The sequence below is a fragment of the Topomyia yanbarensis genome, chromosome 3, assembly GCF_030247195.1.
Source record: "Topomyia yanbarensis strain Yona2022 chromosome 3, ASM3024719v1, whole genome shotgun sequence".
Taxonomy (NCBI): domain Eukaryota; kingdom Metazoa; phylum Arthropoda; class Insecta; order Diptera; family Culicidae; genus Topomyia; species Topomyia yanbarensis.
In genome coordinates this window covers 359,487,832-359,511,012 of record NC_080672.1, presented here as the reverse complement: position 1 = coordinate 359,511,012, position 23,181 = coordinate 359,487,832, and the positions used below count along the sequence as shown (strand labels likewise).

The window sequence follows — 23,181 nt, the reverse complement described above, 5'->3', positions numbered from 1 at the left end:
GCTGAAGAAATTTATGCAGTCGGTCCACGGAGGCGGCCAAATCCTAATAATCGCCCTCCCAACCTGTGCTGATATGCAATCTCCGGGAATCCGACAAGGTTGACTAACAGCATTCGACTAAAATCACAATTCTTTCTGTTCAAGATTTGCGGCTCATTGCGTGAACCAATGACTAACGAGCTTCGATCGGGTGGTTTGAAATCCAGTGTTTCGTTGTGAATACTACTTTTCGACCATTAGGAATAAAAATAATGGCTTCTGCTAGTAGCACGTCACGACACAAACTGATTCGATCGCAATCCACCAGCCGTGTACAGCTCATAAATATTTGCTTATCGGTACTGTACAGCCCTTCGAGGAGGAGATGCTCCGTTGGCTCAAAACAGCTCCATACGAAAGTTAATGGACACAAATCTGTAGCGGGTGTATATTTAAAACTTTTCATCACTTTAGCATTTGGTTGGTGCACCATATTGATGGCTCTGACCGAGATCAGATAAATGTAGTCACCTATACCGAGTAGTTTTCGTTACTAATGCCGTTCGTTCGTAGTTTTTTCGTTATTAACGCATATCATACATACTCCAAAATTTAATACATTGCTGAACACATTTTCGACAAAATAGTGAAGGGATTGATTAATTACATACAGTATAACAAAATATATAAGCGTTCCACAGCTCACACGACTTTTCTTCCGAAATTTTGAGTAGAGGCTCCCATATCGAAAAGTAATTCGTTTGTCAGTACCCGAGCAAAGTCCAACATCAAAATTACAGCAAATAGACAACATATTTTGATATCAAGCATCAAATTGAAATCTTATTTTGATATCAGTTTAATCTTTTTCAGATATGACATCATATTTTGATCTCATTTTGATGTGCTTACATTTTTAGAAAAAAATGTTTGTTTCTATTTCTTTGACAAACATCAAATTGATTACTTATTTTGTTTTCGATGAAATATTTCACCATCTCAAAGAGTTTTCAATTTGCTTTCACTGATAGCATAAATAGTTTTCTGTTTGATGTCATAGTGCAATTTTTCTGCTTTCGATTTTGATCTTTTAACCGTTAAAACGACCAAAATGATAACAACCTGAGCAATCATTCCCTACTACATCACAACATCAAGTTTAGTTCTCAATTTGTTATCAGACTCTGCTCGGGTAGTGTGTGTGTCAACAAATACTCGTACATTTCCTGTTGAATTTAGCTATTTCCCTTCATGAGACGACTATTTTTTATATCGATTATAGAGGTTTTAACGTTAAGGTCATTTGCCTATTCGGATTAGAAATATCTCTTATGAAAAATTTCAAACCCTATGTGTGGGGTTGGCATTCGAACCCAGGTGAGCTGCGCACAAAGCAATCGATTTACCAACTACGCTATACCCGCCCCTATGAGACGACCATAATTTTATACGAATTCATTGCCCTGTCATGGTGTGTCTAGTAGAATAATGTTTTCAAAAAACAACAGTCTCACTGAAGTATTCGCCACTAAACCTAGTGGTGAAAAGACGAGCAACTGGGTCTTCTCCACGTTAATTGTCAACAAATCACATACAAACTGCAAGCAGGTTGATCCGGTAGCTAAATTTATTCGATTTGGTTTGAAATTAGAGCAAACACACCTGGTGGGAGTATTAATAAATTGCTGATTTCTATAGTTTCTTTTTTCTGTACAGTGCAGGGCAATCTCTAATCGATGTCGTCTCTTTTTGCCTTCAATACTACCAAGACTTCTACAATATATTTATTATTATTTCAGACAGTGGAGTTCATGGTGGCCTGGTTGTGCTTGAACCATCATTTTCCGGTGATACGATGGCCACGGCTCTTGGAATTCCCCCATCAAAGAATATTATCCGACGTCATCTAGCAACAGAGTTCGAAACTCTCATCCTTCCCGCCAGGTAAGTCTTAAGGAAATCAAACTATCTCTTATTAATCCAAAAAACGTTATACCAAGCGAACCATAGTTTTCAAAATTAATTCGTGTCGATCATTGACCTTTCTAACCACCCGTTCAACAATTTCTTTCTATTTTACATCACAAATTACTGTCTGTCGAAAATCCGAAACAACCAATCAACCGAATCAACTCAACCAATTTTCCACCCATCGAAACCAATATCAAACAACCAAACAAAATATCCTCCGTCTACCCGTGCCATTCGATTACAAAAACCAATCTTCATCCGACACCACCATCTACACCTACGAAATCAATCACAGGTACGTGATATTCTGTCAAATGGAAGAATATCCGATGGACAGTTCCCGAACATCTTCCACCATGCACAAAACCTCGAATAGATAAGCTACCCTTCCGCCAGCTAAGCAACAGCGCGAATCAGAAAACAATTTTAGAGCTAGGATTTACCATCATACTTCACACCAAACAGTTTTGTAGCAATAACAGATAAATAGTCGAAAGGGGGGAGAAAACCCCAAATGAATAGTAAAATTTTTAAATCCAAACGCAACTTTCCCTCGCTAGGAACGATATACATATTAAAACCGAAAGCTTCGCTTTAAAATCCAGAATCAATCGATCATCACGATATTTGCTCCACGAAACAGTCGACCAAACCATCAACCACACCCGGTAATCGGCAATCCCTCCCTCCGCAAGTGCATAATCCCTTAGCGACCTTACAGATTCGTAATCTGTTTTCATTTCAACCATGCCTACCCCAACCAATATTGTTTCTGTCAACCGTTTTGATATAATTAAATATAGGAAAGCCTAACTGAAACCGATTACAGCACATCAATAGTACTGGCAACACTGTCAGAAATGAAATTGTATTAGAAGCAGTACATTTACTGCCGTTCTACGCATAATTGCCTCATGTGTATTGGGTTGCAATTTGTGAAAAATATACTATGCACATATAGAAGAACTTTGACCCTTAAACTTCTGCCTTCGGCAGCCTATATTTGAAAAACTGAATTTGATTTGAAAAACTGAACCCACCTCCTGATATGTTGTCTTCGATAAAACTTTGATCATACAAAAAAGTCCTTGTGTAGTATACCTACCTATAGGTTACAGCAGCAATGCAAGGGACAGTGACGAGTGGCCTGCGACAGATGCAAATCTCTCCGAAACTAACCATCCGAACCGGTGATTGGAGGCGGCCAACCGAAATCCCCCTCCCCCTGACATGTGGGCTGGAAGGGAAACACATTTCTATCAACTCAATTAAGAGCCAATCGAACAAACGTAATTAATTAATTTAGTTGCAACTAGCCGAGCCAGCCGAGGAACGGTGAACTCGGTGGCTCGGTTCCGTCGTCGATCTGGTACGATGTTGTTCCAATTCGAAGAAACCCGAGCTCGAGTATAGACGTCGATGAGATTGAGTGTTAGAAATTGGGGCCGGTGTCAGTGGAGATTTGCAACTGCCCATGGAACATTTGTCAGGATATATTCAACAGGAAATAAATTCAATTGAAACACGTCATCATACGAGCGTTGGTTTTATGTAATGAATATTTTAGCATATTGTAACATGTATTGATATGTACCAAAACGCTGGTCGATTTCAATGGTTTAGAAAATATATATGAGATGAGAAATAATCGTTGTGATATAAATGTGAACCATCAATTTTTCCCAGTTGGAAACTAGAGATATCCATTTATCTTCAGTTCGGTGCAGATTGATGATACATGACCCTCAACCATCCTCTATATTATTAAAAAGTATTTACAAGTAATCACATTTCAAATGACCTTCTGTTAAATATACGGTATCAAGCCAGGTATGAATAACACTCAATATCTATTTTCCGCAAATTAATTTGTTTCCCAGTGAATTATATCGTGTTTCTCAATGTCGCTGTGCTGCGCACTGAGGTAATTCTACGAATTATTAGTCAAAATTATGCAAAAACTTCTCCGTTAAAAAATAAAAAAACGGATTGAAGCGATTGCTGCATAATAGTACAACACATAACTTAGATGGGTTTGATATTTCGAATTCAGCTCGTCAGTAACTAGCACCAACTTGGGGCCAGTTACAAGCCATATCCAAACTAGCATTAAATTCGAACCTGTCAGCCACTGAAGTTATGAATTAGTTTGATTGTAGTGTCCGATGGAAACCAATTTTTTATTATTTTGGATTTGGTGTCTAAATTACCTCAAGTTGATGCGAGTTACTGATGAGATGAATTCGAAACACCAAACCGTCTAAATCGTTTCTTTTCCAAACAATATCATGTGTGTGCAAGTGACAAAAAGTGCTTATTAGTGATTTTCTTTCTGAAACTTTCCCAAAACTATCTGTTTCACGACTCGAGCGTCATTAGATTTACAATAAAACAAAAAAATAAAACTGTAAATTAACATCAAATTTTACTACTTCTGAGCAAAAATGCCGGAAAAATTGTTCTTTTTTATGTTTAGAGCCTGTAAAAGCCGATTTGAAATTTTCTTAGAAACTATAAAGTTTATTAAGTTTTATTTTTTGTGTTTCGAATTCATCTCGTCAGTATCCAGCACCAACTGAGTGTCTAGTTAGACAAACTAGTACCCAAATTAGCACTAGTTAGACACAAAAAATACCAAACAATGCACACGACACATGTGAACGCAACTGACTTGTTCCGAGCGATGTCCCGGGACTACCTTTCAAATGGCGATTTTCTGTGTGTTGTGGTATTCGCAAGCCGCCATCTGGGATTTCAAAATGGCGCCAATAATGCATTTTCTCTACTGAACACTATCTTTCAAATGACACTCATATTCGTGGTGGTTTTAAGTCTTTTGTGGTAACCGGAAGCCGCCATCTTGAATTTCACAGTGGCGCCAATCATCAATTTTTGTCTTCGACTGATCACTACCTTTCAAATGACACTAATATTAATGGTCGTTTCCAGTGTTTTAGGGAAACCGGAAGCCGCCATCTTAGATTTCAAAATGGCGTCAATCATCAATTTTTGTCTTCTACACTTTCAAATGACATCTGTATTGATGGTCGTTTTTAGTTTTTTGTAGCAACCGGAAGCAGCCATATTGAATTTCACAGTGGCGCCAATCATCAATTTTTGTCTTCTACTGATTTCAAATGACACCAATATTAAAGGGTAGTTTCCAGTGTTTTGGGGAAACCGGAAACCGCCATCTTAGATTTCAAAATTCAAAATCATCAATTTTTGTTATGCAAAAAATTCTCAACTGCCATTATCCAAAAGGAAACGTTGCCCTAGATGTTAAAAAAATTAAAAATTGACGCAACATTTTTTCATGATCAGTCGGAAAAATGAGCACAAATTTTGTATTATTTTCGAAGTATGTATGACTTCTATAAATAAAGTGAAAACGGATTTTCAGAAAAAAAATTTGAAGATGCCACGGAAAAAAAATGAAATTTTCCAGCCGGTTTCATGCTGATCCGTCAATATCGAACGTCTAGGAGATCCAATCTCACATGTCCATTTTACACCATTTGTTGCTTGCTAAGCGAACGAGCAACATGTGGACTCTACCATGCAAACGGTGGAGTAAGCTTATCCCATTGTAACCCAAATTTTTTTTAAAGTGAGCCACATGAAATGATATCTTCAATTTCACTAAAAAAAAAGTATCAAATATTATGGGAAACAAAAAATCATCGTTTAAAAAGGTTTTGAAAATGAAAATATCTCATGTAAAAATTTTATGTTGTTTCACTTATTACTTCGGAGATTTTCTGATAGACAACACTTCTTTTACAGCTGTGGTAACGTTTTGTCCCATAATGGGATGATGAGCACTAATTTTAACAATTAAATTCAATTGAATATATTGATCACTTTTCAGCCGCCATTTGCCCCAACTATACACAATCCAAAAATATAATTGTAATGTTTTGTGTTTCATTCATCATTCGCTTGTTGAATGAGTAGCGTGCTCAAACACCCAAGTAATTAATCAGTAATATAACGTAGCCTTATATCTGCTTTTGAGCTGCATATAAGGCAGTCTTTAAGAGCCATTAAGCCCCCCTTAAGATATAATGATAGAATAGACAAAATTACTACGTTCTATTACTGTACAGAGTCTGATAGCCCATTTTCTGCATTACTAACGCTATTATAGAGCACTAATGTAGATCTTTCAAAACTGAAAGCCTGTTATCGGCACTACTCGTGCTTTTAGACAGCTTAAATTGGTTGTCATTTTCCACGATTCGTTTGCTCGGAAGGGCCTTATCTTGGCTATGTTATTGCAGAGGTCGCTCGAGTTGCGTGAATTAGATACGTGTTAGAGAACACGACTGTCACTTCGGTTGTTACCGTGGATCTGCTGTATTAGTTAGTTACGGCATCGTTTATGTTTTCGCGTGTTTCTCTGCGAAAACGCATTGTTTTTCTTCCTCAGTACAGTACATTTATTCAACGTAAAAAATGTCAAGTGAGTTTTATTTTGGTTTTTCGATATTTTTGGTTTTGAAAAAATACTGACATTATTATAAAACCTACGCTTGGGGACACAATAGATCAGTCGTTTGGGGGTACTACATGTCACCACTATAATGAAAATTTAAATTCTTTTGGCAGGAAAATGATGCGTAAGTTTGTGTGAAAAACGCCAAAATAAAGAAATGAAGAAGACATAAGGAACGCAATTCCATCTGTTCAAGATGGCACCAATATTCGATCAGTCTCTAAACAATTGAAGGTTCCGTTCGAAGCATTACGTGATCGTATCAAAGAAAAGTGCTCGTCATCAATGAAAGATATTTCTCGGGAATATAATAATTTAAGGGGTTAGTAGATAATCGAAAAAAAACCTAATCGAAAAAGAGGAAAAATAATCCAAAATAAAATGCTCCGAAGCACAAACGTGGTTCTCCCACAGTTAAGCAACCACGTTAACCGGAATGCACAACTTCCATTCGACACTCTGGCGACGACGAGATATAGTGGAACAGGGTAAACCCAGCCATAAACTTATGAGGCTTTCGTGAGACCTCAAAAAACAGCAAAGTTGCATTTGAAGTGATTTGTCGTAGTAGATTTGCCCGTTGACAATTTAAGATGTGATGAAAAGCAGAATCATTTTGGCACATCTGCAAATTGCTTGCCAGACCAAAATTTTATGGCCAATTCTTTCTATGTTTCCTGACGTTTCTTTGCGTGACTTTGGCCATCGTGTTCTGGTTGGAGGAATGCTTCTAACTTCGTATGGGTGAAGGCCGAAACGGCAGATTGTTTTTTCTCAAAATAATTTAAAACTGAAATCGAAATGTTGGATCGACGGTCGAATTGATTGAATACTGTTCAGGCTATGCTGTACGGCCTTAGCTGCAGCCACCATCGTTCCGTTTGGTTGTCTGACGCCCTTTGGACGTCTTGTTCGTATAGGACACGGATCAATGTGCGACTAAATGCTAGCAAACAAATGCCACGTAATCAAAGACGTTGACATACACACGCTCGTGGCGTTCGCGATAATACAAAGCTAATAGCAAACCTTACCATGCAATCATGATCAACCACGCATATCTACACCAGCGATCTCGCAAACATAACACACGCGCCTGTGACGTGAAGTTAATTTGAAGAGTGCGGTCACACATGTTCATGCATTTAGTTAGATCATTCTCAAAAAAATCTTGCACTGGACAACAAGTTTTAGGGCGCCTTATCTGGATACTCCAGTGATTAGAAGGAAAACACTATCTTCTGGTTTTTAAGTACTATCAAGGAATTTTCTTTTATTAAAGCACAAACAATTTTACGTGTGACTTCTACCAGATCACAGGATAAACTGCTGCTGGTTCTATTTATTCGATCGTGTCTTCGATCGTATCTTCGATCGGTCGTTTGACCGTATAACGAGAGGGTTTAACCTTTTTACCGAACGCGTCATATAAATATCGATTAAAACGCAGTACGCTACAGTCCTTCCTTCTCAAGAACCTTGCTATATACTATTTTTTTAAATATAATTGGATTACAGTTTTAACTGATGTTCGTTGTACGGGTTTTGCGTACACAAAGTATAATTCAGATTATTTTAAATTTCATCTAATCCATTGAAAATTGATCGCATTGCATGCATATTAGACTAAACTTTGTTATTGATCTTTCGAGCTCGACTCCTGGTCATGATCAAGCTATCACTCGGTTCCTGTTGTTTCGCATTGGTAGGATTTGGGTCACCAACTTCTGGGATCCCCCGGAACGGCTCTTCCTCGGCTTCAGATTCCGCTCTGGGTTGGAAATCCTCCGACTCCGCACAACCGTGTTTCCTTCGGGCGATTTCCGGGAGTAGTAACATCGAGCCTCGAACCGGTGAATGGGCCAACTTCAATTGACTTCTGTGGGCCATGAGTGTCGTTCTGTGTAGGGAGATTTGAAAGATGTTTTTAGAAATTCGTTTTACAAATCTCGCCTCGATCCATCTTTGAGGATCAGTTTTTCTAAAATTTTTGTAGTAAACTACTTCTCCTGCCACTAATTTGTCAAATGGATCTGATTTAGGGGGAGATACTGTAGAAATGTCAGTATATATCGGTTTTTCTAAAAATTGTTTATATGTCTTTCTTGGATGAATCAAATCAAGTAAAATTTTTGGTTTATAAGATAAAATTCTGTGCGATGGTGGTACCCCTTCTTTGGTAGCAATTTGGTTGCGGTAGTTGATAAGAAAATAGTTGATTTTACAAGTCAAATCCAACTGCCGCAATTGAGGGTCCAGTAAGTATTTTTTTAATACATCTTTGACCACCCTAACTAAGCGTTCTGCTTGACCGTTGCTACTTGGGTTATATGGAGGGCTTTTCATCACCATCACTCCATGTTTTTCTAAGAATAATGAAAATTCTTTAGAGTTGAAAGGTGGACCTCCATCCGTTACCATCACATCGGGAAGGCCATACCTAGCAAACAGGGTAATGAGCAAATTAATAACCCGTTTCGCGTCTGTTCCATACAACATAACCTCTACTTCCACCCATTTCGAGTAACTATCAACGATGAGTAGAAATGTTTTTCCTTCGAAATAGAAAAAATCTGCGTGTAAACGACTGAAAGGCCTCGATGTTGGTATCCAATTGCTATGGTCTGGTTTGGTAGGAACTGTTCCCATTTTGATACATGCCTCACAAGTCTTTACGAAGTTTTCGATGTCCGAAGTAATACCTGACCAAAATACTGTTTGACGTGCTAATTGCTTCATCTTCACGATGCCAATATGGTTTGCATGTAATAGTTTAAGAATGTCTCCTTTTAAGTTTGATGGTATGATGATTCTGTCCTGGTAAAGAAGGCATTTTTGGATCACCTCCAGATCCGTCCGTACTGAATATAAATCTCTATACAAACCTTGCACGTTGTCAGGCCATTCACTTTCTACAAATCGCATCACCTCTGCCAAACAAGAATCTTTTTCAGATTCTCTAGCGATCAAGGTATAATCTAAAGGAAAAGCTTCCGAGAAGTTTAAGCTGTTTATAATACCTATGTCAAGGCTCTTGGGGACAGACTGCTCCAGCGGAAATCTCGAGCAAAAATCTGCGTTTCCCATGTTGCTCGATGTTCTGTATGCAATTTCAAAATCGTAGATAGACAACTCCATGGTATATCTATGGATTCTAGTTACAAACAACGAATTGTTACCGGATTTGCCGAATATTCCCACCAAAGGTTTGTGGTCTGTGTAGACTTTAAACCTTTGGCCAAAAAGAAATTTGTGAAATTTCTTCACGGTGCAAACTAACGCCAATGCTTCTAAATGAAGGATTGGGTATCGTTTTTGTGCAGAATTCAGCGAAAACGATGTAAAGCATATGGGTCTTTCTAACCCATCGATCTCATGGGCAAGAACACCACCCAATCCGTATGAACTAGCATCCGAGACGACAATTAGCGGTTTTTTTGGATCGTAGAACTCCAATAAATCTGCATGCAACAAGGCATTCTTACTGAACTGAAAAGCTTTCTCGCAATCATCCGTCCAATTAAAAGTTGCATCATTGGTTAGCAGGGCATACAAACTTCTTAGCTGAGAAGACAGGTTAGGAACAAATTTATTGTAAAAATTTATCAATCCAAGAAAAGCTCTAAGTTCTGTTACATTTGTAGGCGCTTTAGCTTGGCTTATAGTCGATACTTTTTCAGGAGATGGCGAAAGTCCCTTGTCTGTAACAAGATGCCCCAAATATGGCAATTGTGTAACGAAAAACTTGCATTTTTTAAAATTTACTTTGATATTTGCTTGATAAAGTCGTTCAAGAACCAAATCTAGAAGTTTTGCACATTTTTCTAATGTTTCAGCCGCTATAAGGACATCATCTAAATAGCAGCTAACACCTTCTAGCCCGTGCAAGACCTGGTCCATGATTTGCTGAAAAATTGCCGCAGAACTTGATGCCCCTTGCGGAAGTCGATTGTATGTGAATAGTCCTCTCATAGTGTTGATGACGGTGAACTTTTTGGATCGGTCAGACAGAGGAACTTGCGTATACGCCCCAGCTAAATCTAGACAACAGAATACCCTACAGCCTGCCAGAGAAGCAAATATGTCCTGTGCTAGTGGTAGTGGATACGTATTAGGTACTATTGCTTTGTTTATAGAGACCTTACAGTCTATCACCAAACGTATATCCTGGTCCCTTTTCACTACCACTATCACAGGTGACGCCCATTCGCTAGCCTTTATGGGTGTAATTACCTTCTGTTGTTCCAGCATCTCCAAATGCTCCGCCAGTTTGTCCTTCAACTTGTAAGGTACCGTATACGCCTTCTTGAAAATGGGCTGCTCATGCTTCAGGAGAAGTTCCCCCTCATAGCCTACGATAGGTTCTGAAAAATCTTTGGCAAAAATTTTCCTGTACTTCAGTTTCATACTATCAATTATGTCATCGATACCTTTCTTCTCGTTTAGGTTATTCACCAAAGCAGCATTGGTAAACCCAGATCTCCAACCAGAGAAGAAACAGTCAAGCCATGATCTTCCGAGCAAAGGAACAAAACTATTGCTGCATTTTAAGACCACAAGTTTCTGTTGTGCTACTAAGCCATTTAATTCAACTTGCACATAAATTTCCCCCAGAATCCTCAATCGTGCACCGTCAACAACAATAAGCTGTCTAGTGGAACTACATATTGGAATCGCATAGAAAAATTTTCTAAAATCGGCCTCGCTGATCACAGAAACAGCTGACCCTGAATCAATTTCCATCTTCAACAAACAGTTTTGCACCTTTGCCTTAATCATGCACGGTTCATTCAGCTTCTTAACAGCAGAAATCATTAAGCACTCCATTCCATCTGTTTCCTCACCTGAACTATTTAGCGCGCCTGACCTTTTAAAATCGTAGCTAGTGTCCTTATCATCCTTCTCTACATGATGCACCGAATTTCGATTCCTCAAACTGTAACAGTCTCTTCTCAGATGACCACGTTTCTTGCAATAATTACAAATTGCATTAGAATATGCACCACGATATCTAACATCAGACGGAGATCTACTACGGAAACTAACTCGCCTATCATTTCTATTCGCACTTCTGCCTCTGTGGGGTTTATCACGCCCATAGTCTCGACTACTTTCACCAACTTTTTCTCCTAACCTACTCTTTACTGAATGCACGTCTAAGTCTCTTCTAAGTTCATTACCGATTGCCTTAGTCTGTTTATTGGCTACCTCACTACTAAGCACTTTTTTTTCTATTGCCTCCAGTGTCAGAGTCTCTGACATCAGTAAACCCTTTTGCAACTCACGATCGTACAGTCCCATTATCAGTCGATCCCTAATTGCAGTTTCTTTAAAATGCTGAAAATTGCAAAGTTCAGCTTGCAATTTTACCGACAAAATGAAGCTTTCTGCAGATTCGTCTGCTTTTTGAAATCGATTGTAGAAATAGAAACGTTGCATCATATCGGGATCAACTTTGTCGAAACGTTCCTTCAATTTTTTAACCATATCCGCATATTTTAATGTAACCAGTTCAACTGTTGGAAACATAAGTTTCAACTCATCATAAACAACCGGGCCTGTAAGAGCGATTAGCACTGATTTCTTGTTCTCTTCAGTCCAACCATTGAAAGAGCTAAGATGCTCCAAACGTTCCATATAGTTCGCGAAAGAAGTGCCTTTCACGTAATGGTCTAACGTTCCAAACGAAGGCATGGTGCTATAGCAGCAATCAAGAAAAGAAACAGGAATTGATTTCACTTACTTGACGCACTTCTTCCTCACCGATAGTGCAACACTAGTAACTGCAGTAATGTTCAACCTTCCGTTGACTGTGTTTGTGAGATAAACCTTTCTCACAACTCACAACGAGAACTCTTTCTCTACCCGAACGGTTGCTCCCAACACAAGTGAAACTCACTCTCACGTACTGCTCGACTACACGATCGTTCGGACTCTCACTATCGATCACTAGAAGATGATATCTCACCCGTTGTTGTGAGCGGGTTGATGATATGCCGACTCTCTGGACGATCGAACAAAAGTTGCGCGGCAGAATTAAAAAATGGCGGGAAGATCTGCGAATAGTAGAAAGTAATAAAATGGCCGTTGCCAATTAGTGAAACGCTGAACAACACGAAACTTTTGTTTCACAGGTTTTATATATTCTTATAAATGTTCCTTTTTTTATTGAAATTTCACGTCACAAGAGACGATAGCTTATTTTTCCTTTTTCAACAACGGCTCTGCTCAAGGTGTTTTATGGCCTCTTCAAATTAAACCCAAGCACGTTGTCTTGGCACAAGTTTTCTCGAGCTTAACGCTCTACAAAAACTCTGCTATATACTTACTCAGCTCACTCTGAAATTTCCTTGCTACAGGAATTATTCCGTATGAGAATCACTTAACACTTTTTATCCTCGTCGCCAGCTTTTAAGTACTATCAAGGAATTTTCTTTTATTAAAGCACAAACAATTTTACGTGTGACTTCTACCAGATCACAGGATAAACTGCTGCTGGTTCTATTTATTCGATCGTGTCTTCGATCGTATCTTCGATCGGTCGTTTGACCGTATAACGAGAGGGTTTAACCTTTTTACCGAACGCGTCATATAAATATCGATTAAAACGCAGTACGCTACACTGGTCTCTAAACCGTACATCCAAAAGTGAAATGCTCGCCCACACCCAGATTCCAACAACTACCCGATCATACAAGCGAATTTTACTTTTTTGGGATAATTTGTGTTAGATGAATTATCACTGCGATGCAATCTGTAATCTATTGCTCAATATAGCACTTGTCTTGGCTTCGCGGAAGACATCAACATCAGGGTCGAGCGCAGAGCAGTGGAAGAGGCAGTTTGAACGCTGTTGTTTCCGGGGTCGAGATGGATAAGCACGGAATGATACTGTCGCTTTTGAAATACCAGAAACATGTGGAAAGGCTAATAGCCGCCCTATTCCGTACCCTTTAGACGCGCACAAAACTCTATAAATCGCTGATACTCCCTGTTGCTTTGTATAACTAATTTAATCTACTTATGAACTAACAATTATTTTCTTTGCAAACAACTTAGTTAATGTCGTGAGACGACATGGCATGGCGCAAATCTCCGAATAACATGGGAAACGTGCTAAAAATTTGATTTCTGAAGACTGTTTTGAAGCCCATTTTTAGAGCTAAATTGTCCCCATTTCACGCCAATTATGACCAATAAAGCAGTGCCTAGTACGGAACACATTCTCCCTTAGACGAACAAAGTAAATCAAGTAGTGCGAATGTGTTTAGCCTATCCCATTCTATCGTGCATTATTATTTATGACGAGGCCATTCTCGTGCTTAGACAACACTATGAACATACGAGCATCAGATTGCTACATATAAATTATATCAACAAATTGGGCACTATGGAAAACTCTGCATAGCGCAGAATACGTGGATAAGAGGAGAATTCCTTCAACCGAAATCAATCTAAAACTATGTGCAACATGAGACAAAACTATGTCGCCATTCACCTCTTCCTGATTATTTTTTCTACCTACTCCTATCCTGCGACACTTGTGGATGATGCAGAGAATTTCTCGGTCATAATAGTGTTGAACTAACATTTTTTCCCATCCCAAAATTGACCTGCATGGGCGTGGCCATCCACTTTATTGATTATACTACAATTTTAGTCTCTTTAGATTGCACGGTGTGTATGATGTACTACTCCCAAGCATCATATAATTGGTTCAATATGCAATTTCAACAGGTTTTGATCAATCACGGAAAACTAAGCTAAGCTAATCTTGGCCAGTGTTTGGTACACGGAAATAAATGTTCCCAAAATCGTGAATAAAATGCCATGAATTCCGGAACACACACTTTTTTACGTTACGAAAACAGTAACGCCTGCACAACGCTTTTATTAGTAGAAATATTTGTTTTTGTTTTGTGAACTTAAGCCATGTTATCCCCCATGTCATTACTAAATCGATTGTTTGTACGTGAACTAGACAAAACTTCAAAAACGTTACCATAAAACCAAAGGTTGACTTATCATGTTGTTCAAAAATTTAGGAACATTAGTTAACAAATTCAAAACAGTCTGGATACATTCTTGTGAATTATTTCACAAAACTCGGAATTTTATTTATGGATACATACAATCCTCGTGAACAAATTCATGATTCTTAATATATTGGTCACGATCCAATATCAGTGCTCGAGAAATAGTTTACAAAATCATCAAATATTATTCATGTGTTCGTGAAATGGTTCATGATTTCCGACATACCCTGCATGGTCGTGAAATAGTTCACGAAATCATGAAATATTATTTATGTAATCGTGATCCCCAGATATTATTCATATAGTCGGGATCCCTAGAATACTAGTCACGATTTACCATTCGCGTCCGTGAAATATTTCACAAGATCACACAATATTATTCATGTGTTCGTGAACTGATTCATGATTCCTAGTATAATAGCAACGATTACCATTCGTGGTCGTAAAATAGTTCACGAAATCATAGAATATTATTCATGAATTCATGAACTGAAAGTCACGACTTACCAGTCGTGCTCATGAAATACTTCCCGAAATCATAAAATATTGTTCATATATTCGTGAACTGGTTCACGGTTCCTAGTATAATAGCCACGACACACCATTCGTGCTCCTAGTGAAATAGTTCACGAAATCGTCAAACATTATTCATGTATTCGTGAACTGGTTCATGATTCCTAGTACAATACTCACGTAAAATATTTCACAAATTCTTGTATTCGTGAACTAGTTCATGATTCTTAATACTTGACCTATGATCTATCTTGCGTGCTTGTGATATTTAGAAGATATCACTAATCATTTTCAAATTTCATGCAACAATAGTTGCAATGAAATTTTCATTGCAACTATTTCACAAAATCTAGAGTATTATTCGTAGAATCATTTTTGTTCCATGCACTATTCCATGAAATGTCCTAAATGTACAGCTGCTATCGACCAGCAAGAGGCACAAGCAGTAGATATAAGAAAACTATTAGGACCTAGAACATCGCAATTCATTTGATAAGATTCAGTGTGTTGTCTCGACAGAAAAAGAAAGCTGCGCTGAGCACCATAAATACATTAGACAAGTTCGCGCTTATTAGTCACACATTGGTCATGAACATCAGTCACATCACTCCACGTGTCAAATTCGAAACTAAGGTCGAGAATAAAATATCATGATAACGTGCAAATAAACTACGAAAATCGTGACTAAGATCCTGAAACCAAGAACTTAAATCATACTATTGGTGACAAAAATATGAAAAATCGTGTCTATGGTCCTGAAATAGTGAACATAAATCACTCTATTCGTGATTAAAATATCAAGATAGCGTGAATGAAAATTACGAAAATAGTGACTAAGATCCTGCAATCATGAACATAAGTTACACTACTCAGACAGAAAAATCCGATAGCAAACTCGTGAATAAAATATCAAGGTAACTTGATGAGAAATCACAAAAATCGCGAATAAGCTCCTGTATTCCCAAATTATAAACAAGAATCACAACAAAAACTAGACATGTCCAGAAAACAACTACAGTAATCCTACCAAACATTCGAATGTAGCGCCATGTACATGTTCGACGCGAATTAGTTTTTTTGGGAACACAAATAGTTTCATTAATGCCAGGTTTATTATTTATAATTTCAGAAACTTGATCACGGTTTTCATAAATCCTTCAGTTCACGAAATCGTGATCCTGATTTCATGAATTTACGAACGGATTTTTTTTGTGCGCCGGCGAGTTTTTTGAAAATGGCCCGCGGTTGGAAAATTATCTCTTGCAATTTTTTCGTAGAGTCTGAAACTATTTTTTTCGATTCTTTAGAAGGATAGCCATATTTTTTTTGAAACTCGTGAGATGACATAAAATATAATCAAAAAAATTCTTCGTTCGTTGCTGGAGATAGCAATTCTGAATATTCTGTGAAAATTTTACAACGATAAAAAATTATTCGTTCTATCAACATTTCCGGCCAGCTTAGAAAAATTGGTTTCAAGAGAAACGCGGTTAAAATGTTCAATACGTTTTTGGTCTACCTTAAAATACTGTACCTACCTGATTCGAATTCATCTTATCGGTAACTCAACTTGTGCAACAGTTTGAACTGTAGTATCTAACTGAAACCAAGTTGGTACTGGTTACTGATGAGATGAATTCCAAACACAAAAATTCAACATTATTCAAGAAAAGTGGTTGTCAAATAATATCGGATCAAGCCTTATGTCCTTTTGGATTGTATACCTTACTAGTTAAACCTAAAATAGGTGTACAGTACAGTTTTCGCACATCAATGCGGTTGTTGGTGATAAATCGCGTTAGTGTCGCAAAACAACTCATATTCTGTTTTCACTCTTTTCAGTATAATAATTGGTATAAACACAGCTTTAGTCTAAATATTCATTTCCCTTACAAAAACAGGTACTTTTTAGGTCCCAAAACTAGGCCATTCCCTTAGCAACTAGTAAAATGACCCTCTAACCATATGCAGGTGGAATCTATAAAGGAAAATCTTCAATGTGCCAAACGATTATTTCCTATTGCGACATCCATCATCAATAAATAATACATTTGATTTCGAACATTTCAAAGTCCGCATTCTAATCTCACCTCGATTGAAATGATTGATGGAAAATCTCTGCCGCACTAAAAATGACTTCTACGTATAGCCAAGCTCCCCAAGCCTTCAGTTCGGATTAAACCGAAATCATGACTAATCCTTCGGTTCACCACAACTGGATCTTTTCCGCATCAAGCTTCGAGTGGAATTTCAATTTGAATCAAATAGGAAAATTCACACCCACTGGAAACCCCTAAGCGCTAAGATGATGCCGATGACAATGGCGGCGGTGGTGATGGTGGAGTAATCTCCCACCACAAAATTCCACTTCAAAATTCAGACGAAGGAAAATTCGATTCCTTGGTACAGTGGACTTTGAAATTTAATCCGATTTTCGGGGTGGTGCTTTCCTCCACCGGAACAAAGCTCAATCTATCTACTACGCTCGACACAAACACCGTCATCAGTGTTGGCGCGAAAGATAGCCGAAGCTTACTTGGTTACTTGGAACATCCTTTCCGGCGAGAGTCTGTCGGGGGATGGGTTGATCGATATCAGACCTCTTCATAACAAATTTATGTGTTACTATGCTAATTAACATCTCGTTTGCGCTGATGACGAGAATATGAACCATTGCGGAGTGTACAGTGAGACTGACTGTTTGAGCATTGGCACTCCTCTAGCTCCGTCGGTCGTTGCTGTGCGACCAGAGTGTGAGGCGGGAATCTTTTCGCTCTTGTTCTCTTGCAAAAATGTGTTTATATACTTTTACAAGAGGGTTACCCCGAAGGTCCTTGTATGCTGCAACTGAATACTTAAGATTTGTTTTGACATTGTTGATGATGGAAGGTCGTAACGCGGCGTAATTAATGATGTCCTTGGAGGACGTTTGTGTCGTTGACTTCTTTGGTGATGTCGTATGGCTGGTGTTGTATGCAAAGATGGCTATGGTGATGAATATTTCCGTGGAGAGTATATTCAGTTCAACAAAATGTTTGCTTATAATTTGTGAGTACTCAAATAGATTCGTTCGTCCTATTTCTACATTTCTCCACCCTATCAAATTGAATGGACATTTTAATTTTAGATGCTCAATTTCCGTATCGAGCAAAAAAAAAAGAAATTCAAAATATTCTTTGATGTGCTGTCCAACAAAAGCGATGGGTTTCATAACTCGGTCTGTTGGAAAGGTCCCAGCCTTTTGTCAGACTGTACCACAACAATATCAATTAGAGTTTTTTTTTCTTTCCCGAGGCATGGCGACAGACGCGACCAAGCTGCTGTGTACCGTTTTCCTTTGCTCTGCCAGTCAAGTAGATTTCAAAAAGCTGTGCTTTTAGCATCATCCTTGTAACTGAACTGATGTACAGCTGGACAAACAACAGCTGCGTTTATAGAAGACTGAGCAACGAAGAAGAACTGTAGATCCTTCCATAAATTGAAATTCTTTTACTGAACATTTTGGAATCCTTTTCGTATGCAGAATGAATGGTTAACTTTACTGGCGTATTCAGAAATGTAGCTTGGTGGAGCTGAGGGAATGATCCTACAGAATTGGTCAAACGAAAATGCGTGTGAATTGATTAATTGAAATAATGCTATTTTTTAAGTTCAATTATTGTAAAATACAGAAAAAATATTTGCTAAGCTCTTGGTTGATCGAATCCGAATTTCCGAATCTGACTCCTGTCAGATGCAAGATCTCGACATTTCAAACATTTCTAAGGCATTTGGCATATTTCAAAGTTGAAAATTCTTGCATTTTGATCATTTTCAAGATTCTATAGCTTTTGAGGTGTGTCACTCTTTTCATACATGTCCTTTGCATCCTAGTGCATATATACTTGCGTATAGTCAATGCCTACCCATCAGACTTTCACTTCCTCGTATTTTTAAACGAATCTTTTAATATGTTCTAGTCAATTTAGGCGTACTTTAATTTCATCATCATACTTATATACTAGGACGGTGGTTCTAACGTTGCTATATTCGACATTGCTCACAGTTTTATGTAGATTACTACATTTTCACTTTCACTAGTAACTATTCGACCTCGAGCGCTACAGGCTAAATCGAGTTTGCTTAAAATCAATAGAATTTGTGTTTTTCGATACTACACTGTTTGTGCAGTGGATAAGAAACAAAGCGCAGTAGGTCTAAATGATTGCTTACTATACTATTGTTGTAGTGGAGTAATTTCTAGTTTCTTCTCTGAGAAGGAAGACTGATAATCTTTGCGTTATAAGAAATTGAAATAAAAATATCCCCCTTGCGGTATCATTTTCGTTTGAAAACTGCTGTAGGTTTGAGTTAGAGAATTAGCCTGTATTATTATTAACTAAGTCAAAGAAAATCTATAATGAAATATTAATAATAATAATAATATAGATAATAATCATATAATTCATTTCGTATCGTAGCGATAGCTTAACGGAGCCGTAGATCTTTAATATGTCTACAATATGAAAAAATAAAATTAAAAACAATTCTTATTGATTATCCGTTGTACCTCGTGCACGCAATTTTCTATTGCGCGCGAAGACATGCATCTGCTCGCCTAGTGCATCATGGGGGTTATTTAATTCTCTCCTGTCTTTTACGTCAAGGTCATCATCGTTAAAGTTCTCTTGGTGCTCGCGCAAAAGATGTTCTTTTCTGTTTCTTACATTTACGGGTGACCAGTGCAAAATCGTCGTCAACTGTTTCACCGATGCTACCTACATTTTGGGGTGCTGGATGCTGTTTTTGCGGTTGTCATTATGGCACGAACAGAAGCCACAAATTTGGCAATCGCTTGTTGGTATTAAAAACTCTATTTTGAGTTGGTTTGTCGTAGACGCGTTGGCAATCGGTTGAGATGCATTATCCTCTACATCTTCTGCGCAAGGTTGTCCATGGTGTGCTGTCTGATTACAGTATTTGCACGCAGAGCCGTAGCGTGGTCTTCTGGCGGAGACTCAGTTTGGCGCCCCTTGCTTCATTTGTCTACGCTAGTAGCTTTGTCAGCGAATATGGCGCGGCGAATATGAAGGTAAGAATCTATAAGACAATCTAATGAATAAATTATTGAATTTTTTAGCCTATTTCGGGCAAAGCCATCAGTATGGAACACTAACAGAACCCTATAGTTATGCGAAATTTTCAAGATAAGTTTACTAGAGATTTGTTTCTAATACCATTCGACGTTAGGTATTTATAGGCTACGGACGGAAGACTGAATGTGTAGATCAGCTTACTGAATTCTGTCGTTCAACCCATTACCAACCATTACATTTATTTACGATGATTGGGAACTTGTAAAAATACCGAAAGCCCCGATTTTTCCTTTACCGAAGTTCGTTCGTGTTTGACTGCCACGCATTTCATGTAAGAATCTATTCAGGAGACTGCATATAAGGGTGTGCCAATGGCACGTATGAGAAAAAAGTAACCGTCGATTTTTCAAAGACACCTCTAAAAAGTCTCTATACAAAATTTCAGCTCAATCCGATATGATAATGGGGTCGGGTTTGACGGTCAAAGCGCAAAATTTTTTACCCGTGCAAAAACACCAGAACTCTTCGAATATTTAAAAATCGAATTCGTAGTTTTGATGCAAAATGGCTTAGATGGTCATGAAATGTCAAGATCACCTCAAATTTTTTTGATAGCCTTTATGGTACTTGAAAAATTTGTAAAGGCAATTTTTAATTTCACTTTGATGCAAATAATATAGAAATATATGAAACGTAGGGTATTGTATTATCTGATGATTTTTGTAAAGGTTTCCTTCACTGTAACTATTGGATTGAAAAAAAACGAAAATATTTTTTCCTTCGAATTGTCACCAGATTTCGGCGTTACGTGCATGCATGGTAGACATACAAAAAGCAAATAAAATAAAAACTGCATTTCCAAACTCAGGTAGTATCTCAATTTAAAAAAACCGTGTCCCAGAAAAATATTTTTTCGAGATTACTCCAAATCTCGTTATTTCAAGACACTGCAAGACATTTTTTCCGAGACCAATTTCAGGAACTGTGACCGGGTTTGTGAATTATTGATTACGATGCATAACATTAAATTCGAATCATCAGTCCAAGTGCCATCACGACATTCCGGTTATGTCCAGGACATTATCCACCCATCTTTTTGCACATGCAAGTAAAATAGAGCTTTTTATGATCTATCGCTGGCGATGGTTTGGTAAAATGGATGTCGAGCTAGATCTGCTATCAAAACCTTTAACTACCAGTTTAAAATCATACATATTATACTCGGTCGGACCATATTTGATCTTACTCGGATCAAAGATAATCCGCTATGTATTCCAAAGCTTTCGATAGAACTGACGCAAAAAAATTCAAACAGCTGAGCTATGCTTAGAATTGTGATATTCTGTCTTTTATGAAGTACTACCAGGTCTACATGCCCACTCACAACGTTGAGATCGACGGTGTAGTCACCGACCGATTTGAGTTTGTCACGCGTGGATCTACTGAAGCACGGGGCTATTTGTTTCAAGGACCCCTTACTATGGTGAGCAGATTTTGAATGGCTATTGCACTGGACAGGACGAAATGGTAGTGCCTCTCAAAATTCGTGTCAGGTAACCTATGGCAGGAGAGTCCACATAACCAGACACCGCATACAAAAAGCGTCCGAGGAATGTGAATCATTACCTTAAAATCGCTATCAGTGTTCTTTTACAGAAATTTAATATTTAGAGCTACGCCAATCACAACCTCAAATCATTATGCTCACTTGACTCAGGAGTGTGACTCTGATTATTTCCATGTGGGTACATTTTTTACTGCTCCCAAAACTATAGGCAGATGAGATTATTTGTAAAGCTTTGAATTTTTCTCTTGAGAAGCCGTCAAATATCCAACTCGAGGAAATTCTGACACAAAATCTTAGTAATTAGAGATACAGCAAGGAATTTCAAACGCTTCTAGGAAATCCATAAGTCTCATGTGACAGTTCAACAAGAGATTCAACTTAGCGCAAGACTCGTTGATCACTGGCAACTATGTGATGTTTGCAAAAATCTTTCCGGTGTCGAAAAGACTTCAGCGTAGCGTAATCTTTTAGCGCCTATGGTGGGGTCTCAGTTGTCCGCTACTTTGGTGTTATATTGACTTTCTTTTTCAGTTCGACTTTCGAACATAGTTATTTAGTGTATACTTGGAACAGCACTTCTATCATGGCTTGTTTTATGATTTACCCTAACTTTTTTATAGAATAGATCACAATTTCCCCTAAGCTTAGCGCCCTTGGCGGGGCTCAACTCTGCCAAACACGCACAACGAACCGGCTGGCACGTAGGAGTGCATATCGTAGTTTGCTGTTTAGTATCTCCGTGAGTTATTAGTTTAATAATTAATAGGAGGAAATAAGTATTTCTACTTGCATCCTCACCGCAACACCGATAGGAATACCCTGTAAGAAATTTCTACACGTATCATATGTAACGGATTCCACTTCTTCGTATTGCAACGTGCATTTTGCAATTAGCTCAGGAGTGATAAGTCATGTAGCCTTACCTCTGTATAGTCCTTTTCTATATACACGGGAATCTTAACTCGAACGTTGTCACTTTCAACCACGTGCTTTACGTTGTTCTGGAAAACAAAATGTTTGGCTTTGGTTAACGTGTCGAATGATATCAATACTGCATTGCGGAGATGATGATATTGCAGATAGGTGACCTTTGGAAATCTAAGTTCCATTTTCACCTACAGAAAGTACTCGATTTCAAGAAAACTCGGTCATATTGAATACAAATTAAAGTTTACGATCACGGCGTTGAGTCGAAGCTTTTTTTTTCAACTTCAGTCATGATGGCAAGAATAAATAAAATGTTTCCTTTGTTCTAGAAACAATACACACGAGATCGAGAAGATGCTAGTTTTCATTTATTAGTCTGGATTGTAGGTGTGACTCATGTTATTAATTTTATTTACGCTCTTAGTTCTATTCATTCATTTCTTTAATTGTTTCATTTATTTTATTCTCCTTATCAACGTTATTTATTTTTTATATTTAATTCAATTTATTTGCGTCGCATATTTTTTGTTCGAGGTTTTTTATTTTATTACTGTCTCTTTTACTTATTCTTCTTATTTTTTGCCTATCAATTTTGTCATTGTTTTTGTTAATTTT

At 37.9% G+C, this 23,181-nt stretch overlaps 1 protein-coding gene across 7 annotated transcripts in view; it reads left to right on the top strand.

The window, feature by feature from the left end:
* The window catches only part of LOC131689196 (kazrin), a 372,509-nt gene that overhangs the window by 231,092 nt on the left and 118,236 nt on the right, over positions 1 to 23,181 (top strand). For 5 of the 7 annotated variants that reach the window (XM_058974118.1, XM_058974119.1, XM_058974117.1 and 2 more), the window contains exon 12: positions 1,779 to 1,923. In XM_058974118.1, the coding sequence (XP_058830101.1) occupies positions 1,779 to 1,923 (145 nt within the window). Of the gene's footprint in view, positions 1 to 1,778; positions 1,924 to 2,245; positions 2,863 to 23,181 lie in introns of those variants that run through there. The other 2 variants (XM_058974124.1, XM_058974120.1) reach the window with 2 other exon arrangements.